At 38.3% G+C, this 15,446-nt stretch overlaps 1 protein-coding gene across 9 annotated transcripts in view; it reads left to right on the plus strand.

The window, feature by feature from the left end:
• Ptprk (protein tyrosine phosphatase receptor type K) overlaps window positions 1-15,446 on the plus strand; it is a 514,942-nt gene that overhangs the window by 256,118 nt on the left and 243,378 nt on the right. For all 9 annotated transcript variants that reach the window (XM_085842716.1, XM_085842715.1, XM_085842708.1 and 6 more), the window contains exons 4-5: window positions 1,809-1,890; window positions 9,838-9,953. In XM_085842716.1, coding sequence (XP_085698842.1) covers window positions 1,809-1,890; window positions 9,838-9,953 — 198 coding nt within the window. The remainder of the gene's footprint in view (window positions 1-1,808; window positions 1,891-9,837; window positions 9,954-15,446) is intronic.

Genomic DNA, 15,446 nt, shown 5'->3' on the forward strand with positions numbered 1-15,446 from the left:
GCAGGGATATGGCAAATGAATGGGGTTTCATGTTAAAAACTCTGTTATTCTGCCCCAGAATATCTCACCAGTGTGCTAATTGAAATGGCATTAGTTTTTAAACAATTTAAGTGTATTTAAACATTAGGTTTTTCAAAGGAAACTAAAGCCTAAATCCTATTTCAATGAAATCCCTTGGACCTGTTGGCTTCTTCCTGTCAGGAAGTTATCTGATGAACTTAATGGAAGTCCCCTCCAGGCTGCAGGGCCTGGTGCAGTATGGCTCTCTCCATGTCTTCCTGTTCTGAACTCATTTTAAAAATGAAGTAGTGGAAAAGTATATAGCTATCTTAATGTGGTTGTAGGAGTAGTCATTTTTTCATTGCTTGTTTTTGAGATTATTATATAATCCTATCCTTTCCAATTCCTCTTTTTTTGTGCTAAATCCTCCCATCTGACCTTCCTCTCTCTAAAAAGAGAAGGATGGCTCCTTTTATAATTGTTTCTATGTGGATATATGAATATGTGTATACATGTATTCCTAAATAAAACATACTTAGTCTCAATAAAGCTACTTGTATGAATGTTCAGGGCTACTTGGTATTGGATAACCAATTTTCATACTCTTCCTTGAATAAGAATATTTATCTTCTCTCAGCATTATTTAGTTACCTGTTGTTCTTTATATCAAGTTGCTATGCTGTGTTTGTATGACTGTATATACATACTTACCTACCTGTGCATCATGTATGTATGTATGTATTTATTTATCTGTCTACAATCTATGTGCCAATCACACAGAAGCAATCTTCCTCAGAGCCGTCCAGTTATACATAGCTAAGCACTCTCCCCTGCAGGTGTCACAGGGAAATCAGATTTGAAATAGTAAAATGTATTTGGTAGTGACCTTGTTCTTCAAGTTTGCGTATAGTCCTTTATTACTGCTCTGACTTGGTTCCCGGCCTTCAGCCGGTAGCCTTTAGTAAAAGCCATTGACTTCATCTGTGTTTCTCCACACCTCCTGAATCAGCATCTCCGTCTTGCCTGTTTCAATATAATTATTATCTTTTCCCTTTGGTTATCATTTAAATTCTATCATACCTGCTAGAAACTGCCTGTTTGCTCCTTTTGGATAGTCTCCCACCTAATAACCATTTTTTTTCCATTAGCCTTATTTTATATTACATTATTACTTTAAACATAAACTCCCATAGCATTTCCTAAAGTGCTTTTCAGAATAATTCACAAATAATCTATTTAATTCCATGAATAAAGGAGTCAAGTAGAACATTGAATTGCTGAATACTAAATCTGTTTCATTTTTTTCTTGGAAAATTGCTGTACCACACATTATTTTAAAAGAAATGACTGAACACAATTTTGTTAAATATAATGTGTGTGTGTGTATGTGTGTGTGTTTGTGTGTTTGTGTGTGTGGGTGTGTGGGTGGGTGTGGGTGTGTGTGTTGACTAGAGCAACAAAACTCTACAACAGAGCCTCTATAATTTTTTTTTCTGAAAAATGATAATTTGGGACTTTTGACAGGTTAGTGTCCTGAGCTAAGTGGCAAATTATCACAAAATCTTGCAATACTTGCTAGTACGTGCTTAAGCATATTGGAACTTTGTGAACACAGCAGTTTAGTTACTATGCAAACTCTACTATGGTTATATACAGATGGCTTAAGAAATTAAAGTCTAGATAAGGTATAGCTAAAAGTTTCTAGGAGAAAAAAAATCAGATTTTCTTTTAGGGCATTATAACTATCTTCTACTGTGGACATTCTTTAAAAGTGACTGTTGTAAATGTTTTCTATTTCTTCCTGACAGGTAATATTTGAAGCTGAAGTCTCAGGAGGGAGAAGTGGTTATATTGCCATTGATGACATCCAAGTCCTGAGTTATCCTTGCGGTAGGTTTTGATTAAGAGTTATATTTTTCTGTGTCCTTTTAACACATGTCCAGGACTGGCAGAGGCTGTTGATTGTTTATTGCCTGGCCATTGTTGGCCATTTAGTTGTTAATCCCAGCCTTCCTGGAATAGAACACCAAAATGTTTAGTAGAATTTTCAAATCAAGGACTTTTCAGACTTCCAACTACATGCATGATAGGATTCTTTCATTTCTTTTTGATTAGTGAAAACAAAAAATATACGTGCATACATAATTCCAGTCAGAAGTTTTAAGCTGTTGAGTTATCTTATAATTCTATAGGGGAAAAAATAAACAAAAAACAAGTAACAAATCTGAGTTCAATAACAGAGCAAGCAAACGCTGCCTTATATTTGATCTGCTAAGTTTATACTGGAAGAAATAAAATGAATTTACTCAACTCATTCTGAATTTAGGTCTGCATTTTTTTATTATTATTCCAAATGTCTGAGTTAATCAGTATTAAATAAATAATGTCGTTCTTCCGGTCAGAAAAGCACTGGGGCAGCTAGGGCACAGGGTCGGCTGACACTCGCCAGCTACCCACAACACCCGCCAGAGGATCTTAAGACTTCTGGTGAGTGGAACACAGCTTCTGCTCCAATCCAATTGCAAGCGGGACCAGAGACTGCATTAGTTAGGGAAGCAGAAAACCAGCCTGAGTAGGACCACAGGCCTCTTCCGGCTGGACCAGCACCGGGGTACCGCCAGCCACGACCCCCGCCACAGGATCTTGAGACTGCTGGTGAGTGGAACACAGTTTCTGCTCCAATCTTTAAACAGTGACAACTATAACAACTAACCCCAGAGATTACCAGATGGCGAAAGGTAAACATAATAATCTTACTAACAGAAACCAAGACCACTCACCATCATCAGAACCCAGCACCCCCACTTCGCCCAGTCCAGGGCACCCCAACACACCAGAAAAGCTAGACACGGATCTAAAAGCATATCTCATGATGATGGTAGAGGACATCAAGAAGGACTTTAATAACTCACTTAAAGAATTACAGGAGAACATGGCTAAAGAGTTACAAGTCCTTAAAGAAAAACAGGATAACACAATCAAACAGGTAGAAGTCCTTAAAGAAAAACAGGATAACACAAACAGGTAGAAGTCCTTAAAGAAAAACAGGAAAACACATCCAAACAGATGATGGAAATGAACAAAACCATACTAGACCTAAAAAGGGAAGTAGACACAATAAAGAAAACCCAAAATGAGGCAACACTGGAGATAGAAACCCTAGGAAAGAAATCTGGAACCATAGATACGAGCATCAGCAACAGAATACAAGAGATGGAAGAGAGAATCTCAGGTGCAGAAGATTCCATAGAGAACATCGGCACAACAATCAAGGAAAATGTAAAATGCAAAAAGATCCTAACTCAAAACATCCAAGAAATACAGGACACAATGAGAAGACCAAACCTACGGATAATAGGAGTGGATGAGAATGAAGATTTTCAACTCAAAGGACCAGCAAACATCTTCAACAAAATTATAGAAGAAAACTTCCCAAATCTAAAGAAAGAGATGCCCATGAACATACAAGAAGCCTACAGAACTCCAAATAGACTGGACCAGAAAAGAAATACCTCCCGACACATAATAATCAGAACAACAAATGCTCTAAATAAAGATAGAATACTAAAAGCAGTAAGAGAAAAAGGCCAAGTAACATATAAAGGCAAGCCTATCAGAATTACACCAGATTTTTCACCAGAGACTATGAAAGCCAGAAGATCCTGGACGGATGTTATACAGACACTAAAAGAACACAAATTCCAGCCCAGGCTACTATACCCAGCCAAACTCTCAATTAACATAGATGGAGAAACCAAAGTATTCCACGACAAAACCAAATTCACACATTATCTCTCCACGAATCCAGCCCTTCAAAGGATAATAACAGAAAAAAAACCAATACAAGGACAGGAACCACGCCCTAGAAACAACAAGAAGGTAATCCCTCAACAAACCGAAAAGAAGACAGCCACAAGAACAGAATGCCAACTTTAACAACAAAAATAACAGGAAACAACAATTACTTTTCCTTAATATCTCTTAATATCAATGGACTCAACTCCCCGATAAAAAGACATAGACTAACAAACTGGCTACACAAACAAGACCCAACATTTTGCTGCTTACAGGAAACTCATCTCAGAGAAAAAGATAGACACCACCTCAGAATGAAAGGCTGGAAATCAATTTTCCAAGCAAATGGTATGAAGAAACAAGCTGGAGTAGCCATTCTAATATCTGATAAGATTGACTTCCAACCCAAAGTCATTAAAAAAGACAGGGAGGGACACTTCATACTTATCAAAGGTAAAATCCTCCAAGAGGAACTATCAATCCTGAATATCTATGCTCCAAATACAAAGGCAGCCACATTCATTAAAGAAACTTTAGTAAATCTCAAAGCACACATTGCACCTCATACAATAATAGTGGGAGACTTCAACACACCACTTTCACCAATGGACAGATCATGGAAACAGAAACTAAACAGGGACACGGTGAAACTAACAGAAATTATGAATCAAATGGATCTGGCAGATATCTACAGAACATTTCATCCTAAAACAAAAGGATATACCTTCTTCTCAGCACCTCATGGCACCTTCTCCAAAATTGACCACATATTTGGTCACAAAACAGGCCTCAACAGATACAAAAATATTGAAATTGTGCCATGCATCCTATCAGATCACCATGGACTAAGGCTGATCTTCAATAACAAAATAAATAATAGAAAGCCAACCTTCACGTGGAAACTGAACAACACTCTTCTCAATGATACCTTGGTCAAGGAAGGAATAAAGAAAGAAATTAAGGACTTTTTAGAGTTCAATGAAAATGAAGCCACAACATACCCAAACTTATGGGACGCAATGAAAGCATTTCTAAGAGGAAAACTCATAGCTCTGAGTGCCTCCAAAAGGAAACTAGAGAGAGCACACATTAGCAGCTTGACAACACACCTAAAAGCACTAGAACAAAAGGAAGCAAATTCACCCAAGAGGAGTAGAAGGCAGGAAATAATCAAACTCAGGGGCGAAATCAACCAAGTGGAAACAAGAAAAACTATTCAAAGAATCAACCAATCAAGGAGCTGGTTCTTTGAGAAAATCAACAAGATAGATAAACCCTTAGCCAGACTCAGTAGAGGGCACTGGGAAAGCATCCTAATTAACAAAATCAGAAATGAAAAAGGAGACATAACAACAGATCCTGAAGACATCCAAAACACCATCAGATCCTTCTACCAAAGGCTATACTCAACAAAACTGGAGAACCTGGATGAAATGGAGAAGTTCCTAGACAGATACCAGGTACCAAAGTTGAATCAAGATCAGGTTAATGATCTAAACAGCCCTATATCCCCCAAAGAAATAGAAGCAGTCATTAATAGTCTCCCAACTAAAAAAAGCCCAGGACCAGATGGGTTTAATGCAGAGTTCTATCAGACCTTCAAAGAAGATCTAATCCCAGTTCTTCACAAACTATTCCACAAAATAGAAACAGAAGGTACTCTACCCAACTCATTCTATGAAGCCACAATTACTCTGATACCTAAACCACAAAAAGACCCAACAAAGATAGAAAACTTCAGACCAATATCCCTTATGAATATTGATGCAAAAATCCTCAATAAAGTTCTTGCTAACCGAATCCAAGAACACATCAAAACAATCATCCATCCTGACCAAGTAGGTTTCATCCCAGGGATGCAGGGATGGTTCAATATACGGAAATCCATCAACGTAATCCAGTATATAAACAAACTCAAAGACAAAAACCACATGGTCATCTCGTTAGATGCGGAAAAAGCATTTGACAAGATCCAACACCCATTCATGATAAAAGTCTTGGAAAGATCAGGAATTCAAGGCCCATACCTAAACATGATAAAAGCAATCTACAGCAAACCAGTAGCCAACATCAAAGTAAATGGTGAGAAGCTTGAAGCAATCCCTCTAAAATCAGGGACTAGACAAGGCTGTCCACTTTCTCCATACCTATTCGACATTGTACTTGAAGTCCTAGCCAGAGCAATTCGACAACAAAAGGAGATCAAAGCGATACAAATTGGAAAAGATGAAGTCAAAATATCACTCTTTGCAGATGATATGATAGTATATATAAGTGACCCTAAAAATTCCACCAGAGAACTCCTAAGCCTGATAAACAGCTTCGGTGAAGTAGCTGGATATAAAATTAACTCAAACAAATCAATGGCCTTTCTCTACACAAAGAATAAACAGGCTGAGAAAGAAATTAGGGAAACAACACCCTTCTCAATAGTCACAAATAATATAAAATATCTTGGCGTGACTCTAACTAAGGAAGTGAAAGATCTGTATGATAAAAACTTCAAGTCTCTGAAGAAAGAAATTATAGAAGATCTCAGAAGATGGAAAGATCTCCCATGCTCATGGATTGGCAGGATCAACATTGTAAAAATGGCTATCTTGCCAAAAGCAATCTACAGATTCAATGCAATCCCCATCAAAATTCCAAATCAATTCTTCAACGAATTAGAAAGTGCAATCTGCAAATTCATCTGGAATAACAAAAAACCTAGGATAGCAAAAACTCTCCTCAAGGATAAAAGAACCTCTGGTGGAATCACCATGCCGCACCTAAAGCTCTACTACAGAGCAATTGTGATAAAAACTGCATGGTACTGGTATAGTGACAGACAAATAGACCAATGGAATAGAATTGAAGACCCAGAAATGAATCCACACATTTTCAACAATGGTGCTGGCACAACTGGTTGTTAACATGTAGAAGAATGCGAATCGATCCATTCCTATCTCCTTGTACTAAGGTCAAGTCTAAGTGGATCAAGGAACTTCACATAAAACCAGAGACACTGAAACTTATAGAGGAGAAAGTGGGGAAAAGCCTTGAAGATATGGGCACAGGGGGAAAATTCCTGAATAGAACAGTAATGGCTTGTGCTGTGGGACCTCATGAAACTACAAAGCTTCTGCAAGGCTAAAGACACCATCAATAAGACAAAAAAACCACCAACAGATTGGGAAAGGATCTTCACTTATCCTAAATCAGATAAGGGACTAATATCCAATATATATAAAGAACTCAAGAAGGTGGACTCCAGAAAGTCAAATAACCCCATTAAAAAATGGGGCTCAGAACTGAACAAAGAATTCTCACCTGAGGAATACCGAATGGCAGAGAAACACCTGAAAAAATGTTCAACATCCTTAATCATCAGGGAAATGCAAATCAAAACAACCCTGAGATTCCACCTCACACCAGTCAGAATGGCTAAGATCAAAAATTCAGGTGACAGCAGATGCTGGCGAGGATGTGGAGAAAGAGGAACACTCCTCCATTGTTGGTGGGATTGCAAGCTTGTACAACCACTCTGGAAATCAGTCTGGCGGTTCCTCAGAATATTGGACATAGTACTACCGGAGGATCCAGCAATACCTCTCCTGGGCATATATCCAGAAGATGTCCCAACTGCTAAAAAGGACACATGCTCCAGTATGTTCATAGCAGCCTTATTTATAATAGCCAGAAGCTGGAAAGAACCCAGATGTCCCTCAACAGAGGAATGGATACAGAAATTATGGTACATTTACACAATGGAGTACTACTCAGCTATTAAAAAGAATGAATTTATGAAATTCCTAGCCAAATGGATGGACCTGGAGGGCATCATCTTGAGTGAAGTAACACAATCACAAAAGAACTCACACAATATGTATTCACTGATAAGTGGATATTAGCCCAAAACTTAGGATACCGAAGATATAAGATACAATTTGCTAAACACATGAAACTCAAGAAGAATGAAGACTAAAGTGTGGACACTGTGCACCTTCTTAGAATTGGGAACAAAACACCCAGGGAAGGAGTTACAGAGACAAAGTTCGTAGCTGTGATGAAAGGATGGACCATTTAGAGACTGCCGTATCCAGGGATCCATCCCAAAATCAGCTTCTAAATGCTGACACCATTGCATACACTAGCAAGATTTTGCTGAAAGGACTCAAATATAGCTGTCTCTTGTGAGACAATGCCGGGGCCTAGCAAACACAGGAGTGGATGTTCACAGTCAGCTATTGGATGTATCACAGGGCTCCCAATGGAGAAGCTAGAGAAAGTACCCAAGGAGCTAAAGGGATCTGCAACCCTATTGTTGGAACAACATGATGTACTAACCAGAACCCTGGAGCTCTTGTCTCTAGCTGCATATGTATCGAAAGATGGCCTAGTCAGCCATCAATGGAAAGAGAGGCCCATTGGACTTGCAAACTTTATATGCCCCAATATAGGGGAATGCCAGGGCCAAAAGAATGGGAATGGGTGGGTAGGGAAGTGGGGGGCGCTATGGGGGACTTTTGGGATAGCATTGGAAATGTAATTGAGGAAAATATGTAATAAAAATATTAAAAATCCAAAAAATAAATAAATAAATAAATAAATAAATAAATAAATAATGTCAAAATCAATCTGGGTTAATTGACTCCATCTTGTGAGGTCCTTGTTCAAGCACTCATTGTTTCTCAGACTTCATACTTAAAATTGTGCTTAATCACATCCCCCAAATGACTATCACTATCATTCAGTAGGGTCAGGCAGAATTTACAGACAGCAGTTTAGACTTCCTTCATGATATGATTTCCCAGCAGAAAAATGTGATAAGTCCTGTGTACGAGGGCTCTGTGTTCCATAGTCCTCCATGGTTAGCCATTCTAATGCACGGGGAAAAAAAGGATTTATGATGTCAGCATGATGGGGGCAAGCCTTGTACCTCAACTGAGTGGTTATATCATGTTAACAGCAAACACTTAGCCTGGCTCCTTTCTAGATAATTGTGTCTAGACTGGGGCCTGTGGATTCACCTTTCGGCTTAGTTTTGTGTGCTTCTGGAGAAAGTTGTGTGAGCCAAAGGTCAAATGATTCATCCTGTGTATTATATGCGCGGAAAGGTCACAACCTGATCCTGCTCCAAGTTCAACTTAGCTTAGTAAGCTTGTTTATTCCATAGTGTAACTGAACTTTATTTATCTCTGCCTTTCATGTCTACACCTTTTGTATCAGATGACGAAGAAAGGCTTTTGTGAATCAAGAAATTGATGATCATGAATTGGGCAGAACAGTCGCCATTCCAGGGTGATTGGTCTCTTGAAGATGTTTATCATTGTTCATATTCACCGAGGCTTAACTTGGCCTGTGTGTATTTTTCTTCAGTGGGAAACACTGACAGGACTTCAGATTTAGAAGGAAATTTGTACCAAGTACTGATTGGACAGTCAAATCACCCATGCGAAACTATGTGACTACAGACATCTCTTTTGTTGGTCTGATTGTTCTTTGGATAACTTTCCCATGGCTATAAGCAAACAGGAAGGAGATATTCCTTTTCTTTTAATAAACAAAAATGTCTCCTCTGATGTACAGCTGTTAAGGTTTGAAAAAACTGAAAGAACGGTCAGCTTGTGGGTATGTAGTTAAATGTCCCCATAGCTGTCAGAGTGTGAGATGTCTTTATATGCACCAACTGTGTTTCCCATTAGACTCCGATTGGAACTTGTTTCATCAAGCCTGCTTACTTTGACATAACTGTTATTACTATGCATTAACCTATGCTACGGCAGCTATTAGAATATGCGTACTAGCTCTGCAGAGTCACTCTGCATCGATCCATCTCGAAAAGGATGAGTTACTTTGTATGAGACATATTAAGAAGGAAAACTGTGAGTGTAAGGTAGGAAGCAGTGTGGTCCTGAGGAAAGGAACTTCAGGTTCTTTCTGAATATAAATCTGAGTCAAAGGTAGGCTTATTAAGAATGATATTCCTTTGTGACAATTAGCATGGTATATCTTCTGAACAAAACATGCATTTCCCACCCACCCCCTTTTTTTAAACAGATAAATCTCCTCATTTTCTCCGCCTTGGTGATGTGGAGGTCAATGCTGGGCAGAATGCTACATTTCAGTGCATTGCTACAGGGAGAGATGCTGTGCATAACAAGTTATGGCTGCAGGTAAGGCCCTGTTAGCTGCTGAGCTAAAGGCATCACTTGGTTTAAAAAACACTGCATTGTTTGTGGTTGTGACTGTTTCTCTCTCTTCTCCCATTTCTGTCCCATACACAAGGGCAGGCTATTTGTATGTGTTTGTTTGGATGACTGGAGATTTTAAACACACCCTTCCCTTTTAAATAATCCAACTAAAAATGCATGTAACTAATTGATACTGGCCTTGGGGTCTAGTAACACCCAGTGATTCCCTAGTATCAGGCTGGAACTCTAAAGGAAAATTCTCCAGATACTTTGGAAAAGCAGTAAAAATGAAAATTTTCTTTCTTTCTTTTCTTTTCTTTTTCTTTCTTTCTTTCTTTCTTTCTTTCTTTCTTTCTTTCTTTCTTTCTTTCTTTCTTTCTTTCTTTCTTTCTTTTTTTTTTTTTTTTTGAGACAGGGTTTCTCTGTGTAGCTTCGGTTGTCCTGGAACTCATTTTGTAGACCAGGCTGGTCTCAAACTCAGAAATCCGTCTGCCTCTGCCTCCCGAGTGCTGGAATTAAAGGCGTGCGCTACCACGCCCAGCGCAAAATTTTTTTTAATAAATATTTTGATGAGTGAACTTCTAAGAAGATAATATTTATGTGGGAACTGCCAGACATTTTTTAGGATAAGAAACTACCATGGAGAGAGAGAGAGAAAGAGAGAGAGAGAGAGAGAGAGAGAGAGAGAGAGAGAGAGAGAATGAGAATGGAAGAGAAACAATGTAAAGGTTTCTTTGCTTTTTGTTTGTTTTTTTTCTTTTCTTTTTTCTTTCTCCTTTTTAGAAGTTTGTGTATAAGAGTTGCTCGTAGATCTGACATTTGAGTATCTCCCTTGTATATGTTAAGTCCTTAATGCATCCTTATTTAATTGATTATAATTGACATAGACGTTGGAGAAATGTACATGCCACGAAGCTTCCAGGGCATCAGAGAAAAATCTGTAGAACTGAGAATTGTTTTGCCTTCATAGAAAGTGTTAAAGGTGTTGCTGTCACTGTTAGAAAGAGTGCTGGGAAGAGGGTCACTGTGCAAAGTGTGTGCCAAGTGCATTCCTAAGCCCAGAAGACTGGAGCTAGGAAAGTTGCCTGTTTAGCCGACTGTTTCAAGGCAGTTTTTAAACAATGTCTTTAGCATCTAGACTTCCATTTTTCTTCTCTGTGTGTGGAGTTTAAGTAGGTTGTGTGTAGATGCCATGAGAGGTGGACGTCGGGGAGTCTTCTTTCATTGCTCTCTACATTGTTTTGAGAGGAGATTTCCCACTGACCCTGGGAAAGCTTTCACAGTGCCTGGGAGCTGCAGGTTTTACCTGCCTTTCCCTCTTCAGCACTAGGCATGTGCTGCCACCGTCACCTGTCTGTTGGTTCTTATCCACCCCTGACCTGTTAGTAGCCTGTTTCTTTCTGCATCATAGTTACGAAAAGGCTTTAGTTTCTTTAGAATTTTAAATACCTGAGAATCCCAGGACATTTCTAAAAGACAAACCTTTAAAGGTCAAGTTAGCTTTTTGAACATGGACATCATGATTTATTTTTGCTGCACCCTTCAGAACAGTGAAGTTAGTGCTAGGGGTGCTTATTAGCTTCCCCGTATTTAGGGACGATGCTTCTAGTGCATCATCATTAAAAGCAAATATAGTATACTGTCTCCAATTATTGTTACAGGGATTGCAGGTGTCACCTGATTCCTCTTTCAGTCCAATGAGATATGACCAGAGATGTAAATCACATTACATTAGCCCACAAATCACTACTTTGGTAATTTATTTGGTTTGTAGTTATTATAATACTTTCTGTTTGGCCCAAATTTGAAAAGAAAAAAAAAAAGTATTTTTTTTCTCGTCATGTTAATTTTTCCTATCTATAGTTTTGGGGAATTAGAATATTTGACCCAAGAGCATATTGTATAAGCTACAGTCTATTTAATGCTGAACCCATTTTCTCATACTTTCAGTCTGTGAGTGGTTTAAAATTATTTCAGTCCTACTTTTTCATCATTTTTTATCTTTTTTTTTTTTTTTTTTTTTCCAATGGAAACGTTGGTTGATATTTGGTCTTAGCTGTGAGTCTAGTCAGCCCACTCTTCGGGAAGCAGAAATGGCTCCTCAGCCAGCCACTGGTTTTATGCTCCAGGATTTAATGTGACATTGAAATAAAAAGGGTCTGTATCCGCAGACACCAGCTGGCTTGTGGCAACAAAGCGCTTCTGGACCGCGCTGGTCTGAGTAGGCTGCCGAGAAAACACTGCTCATTTTTTCTCGTTTCCTTCTCTGTGGATTGGCTCATTTTTATTATGGTCTTTTGATATTCCTTCTGCCATTTTCTGAGCAGTGCTGGGAGAAAATGCTCTCAGAGAGTTTTACTCTGTTTACCTCTCCCCTCCTTGGAGTCTCGGTATTGGCTGCACAAGGTGATTTTGTGTTTGTTTCCAACTTTGACATGGTTGTCACATGGTCCCCAGCCTGCACGTTGCATGGTCTCCAGAACTGCACAAGTTTACCTTGCTACTTTCTCAATAATGCCACGTAAATTTCCTTAGTATTTTTTGTCAAAAATTCTTCTTTACACTCCAAAAAGATATTAAAATATACCATTTATTTAGTTTAGTGATGTTTTCATAAATAACATATTTAATTAAAAAACTTATATGTGTGTTTAGCCTTTGTCATTTTTTGAGACAGGTCTCAGCGTACTGCCCTGCCTTTCCTAAACCTCACTGTGTAAATCGGGCTGGCCTTGAGCTCACAGAAATTTGCCTTCCTGGGCTTCATTAGTGCAGGGATTAAAGGCCTACACAGGCTTATTTTGCCTTTTTGTATGCTGCGGATCACATGTATACTTGGTTCTGCAAGCCACCAGAAGAGGGATTCTCTGGGATTGGAGTCATCAGATAGATAAATGTCAGCTGTTATGTGTGTGCTGGAAATTGAACATAGTTTCTCCGGAAGAGCAATAAGTGTTCTTAACCACTGAGCCATCTGTTCAGTCCCTGGAATAAAACATTTTCGTAGCGGTGATAGATAGCAATTAACCACATCGGACTGACTGTTCCTTACATGTATATGAGTCAACCAAAAACTGATTATTACTTCAAGAACTATTCATCCTTTGCCCAAAGTCGTAAAACCACAGGTAAACAGGAAGAACTGTGGTCCTACCATGGATGCCTCTACTCAGTCATTGAAATGGGTGCCAAATTATTTTTATTTCCTATAGAGGACAACATGTGAGGGGTCGGGATCCTCAACTCTGACTTGCATTTCTACCCTTTTGGAACCTAGTTAATTGTGACAGGCTTAGATTTCATTGGCCCATCTGGGCCTGTATTTCCTTATCTAGAAAAGAAGATGTTTGGTGGAAACTAAAGTCCCTTCCACCTATCACATGTTAAATTAGGGCTCTAAATTATTAGTGTGGACCTGAAACATGACCTTAATGACCTCCTTTTACTTGATGAAATAATGTAGAAATTTTAGGCTATTAGTTTTAGATGAAAAGAAAGGATGTCTTAAATTAACTTTCATTGTAAGAACAAGTACTGAAAATGTCTGCCCAGAGTCCGAAGAAGGAATGTACTTGAATCCACTCAGTTAAAGGTTTCCCATTCTGTCACAGAGGAAGTGGAAGAGTAATAGGGCAGCTACCATGTAATAATAGTAATAGTATTAGTAATTAATAGCGCTCTACCATGGGGCAGGTGTAATAATAAGCGGTGGACATCCTCCTGGGTACTCCACACCATCACTTGGTAGTGTCTCAGTTAGCAGAATGGCTTGACATGGGCTAAAGTAACAAAAGCTACGGTGGCTAGGTGGACTGAGAGGTGATGGAGAACATAGGATGTTCAGAGATATTAAACGAACCCACAACACCTCGCAACCTCGCTCATGATGGATTTAGATAGTTAGGTAATTAAGGATTTTGAGGTTATTTGATGTCTGAAGATAATTCTACATTCTAGATATATTGAAAATTATAAAAAATATGCAGCTCAGACTTACGTCCTTGTCCACAGTGAATAAACCCACTGTCCATAATGCAGTGTAGGAACACTTTTGAAATGGCTGATAGTTAACAGAATAGAAGCAGAGTCAAATTATGAGCCTTTTTGGGAGATTTTTTTTTGTTGTTGTTGTTGTTTTTTTTTTTTTTTTTTTTTTGTTTTTGTTGTTTTACGAGACAGGGTTTCTCTGTATAGCCCTGGCTGTCCTGGAGCTCACTTTGTAGACCAGGCTGGCCTCAAACTCAGAAATCCGCCTGCCTCTGCCTCCCGAGTGCTGGGATTAAAGGTGTGCGCCACCACGCCCGGCTGGGAGAAATTTTTTAAAATACATGTTTTCATATGTATAAAATAAACTTTAAGATATTGTAAAGGAGACATAGGATAACGCCTGTCATCTTTTGTAAAGCACTTTCCTCTCCTTTCAGGAAGCCCAGTGAACTCACATGTACTCTAGGCTTAAATGCTAAACAGTTTTGGCAAATTATCGACATTAATTTTTTGTACATGTTTTTCTTTTTTTTTTAACATATAAAACTATTTTTTTATTACATCTTTTTCTCAATTACATTTCCAATGCTATCCCAAAATGTACATGTTTTTCATTCCCAGCACTATTTAAGCTTTTAGTTGTATTTCTAAGAAACTCTCAATTTTAGAAAATTAGTAGTTCACAATAAAAGGCTTATGATCAGGATAACAAGAATTAAGAATGCCAGTAGAATTTTACACATATACTGAAGTCATTTTTGAATATCTGCCCGTATTTGTGAGACAAATACAGGGAATGTTCATGTAGGAAACTAATATGAGGTTACATCTTTTATAAATTGATGTTGTTCATGTTTCTTTTTTGTGCTTTTCTTTACCCCAAGAAATATAAATATCAGTTAAAGTGATTGAGGAGAAAGTAGATAGGACGTGGGTTTATACAGCTCAGTTGGTAGAGTGGTTGGCTAAAGTGTAGGCTTGAGTCTCAATATTCAGTAAGCAAGACAATGATTAGCAAATTCAAGTCAATCTAGGTTACCATCTACATAGGTTTGAGGCTAGCCTAGCATATGTGTCACTTGATTCCAAATGGACAGAGAGAAAGCCACTGACCAACATGCTGCCGCTGCACCTTTTTACATATTGACTCAAGAGATATTAAGGCACTTCTTAATTAAGATATTAAAAATGTCTATAACATATTTATTCATAATAATTAATAACTTAAAATTTCTAAGTATCCTTAACAGTAGAATTTATCAACAGGTTGGTTGCTTTCAAGCAATAGGATACTGCTCTAGTGTTTAACAATAAAAACTTAACTGCTGGTGTGTGTAACAGTACACATACCAGGTATTGTACATGTATGGAATGCCACCACCATATATTTTAAATAGGGGAGAGAATAAAATTAATTCAGTACATATGATCACCTTTGCATTAACTTTTGAACACAGAAAATGAGGAGTTAAAATAATGGCCTTTAGG

The sequence above is a fragment of the Mus caroli genome, unplaced genomic scaffold (genome assembly GCF_978045245.1).
Source record: "Mus caroli unplaced genomic scaffold, Mus_caroli_1 scaffold_9, whole genome shotgun sequence".
NCBI lineage: Eukaryota > Metazoa > Chordata > Mammalia > Rodentia > Muridae > Mus > Mus caroli.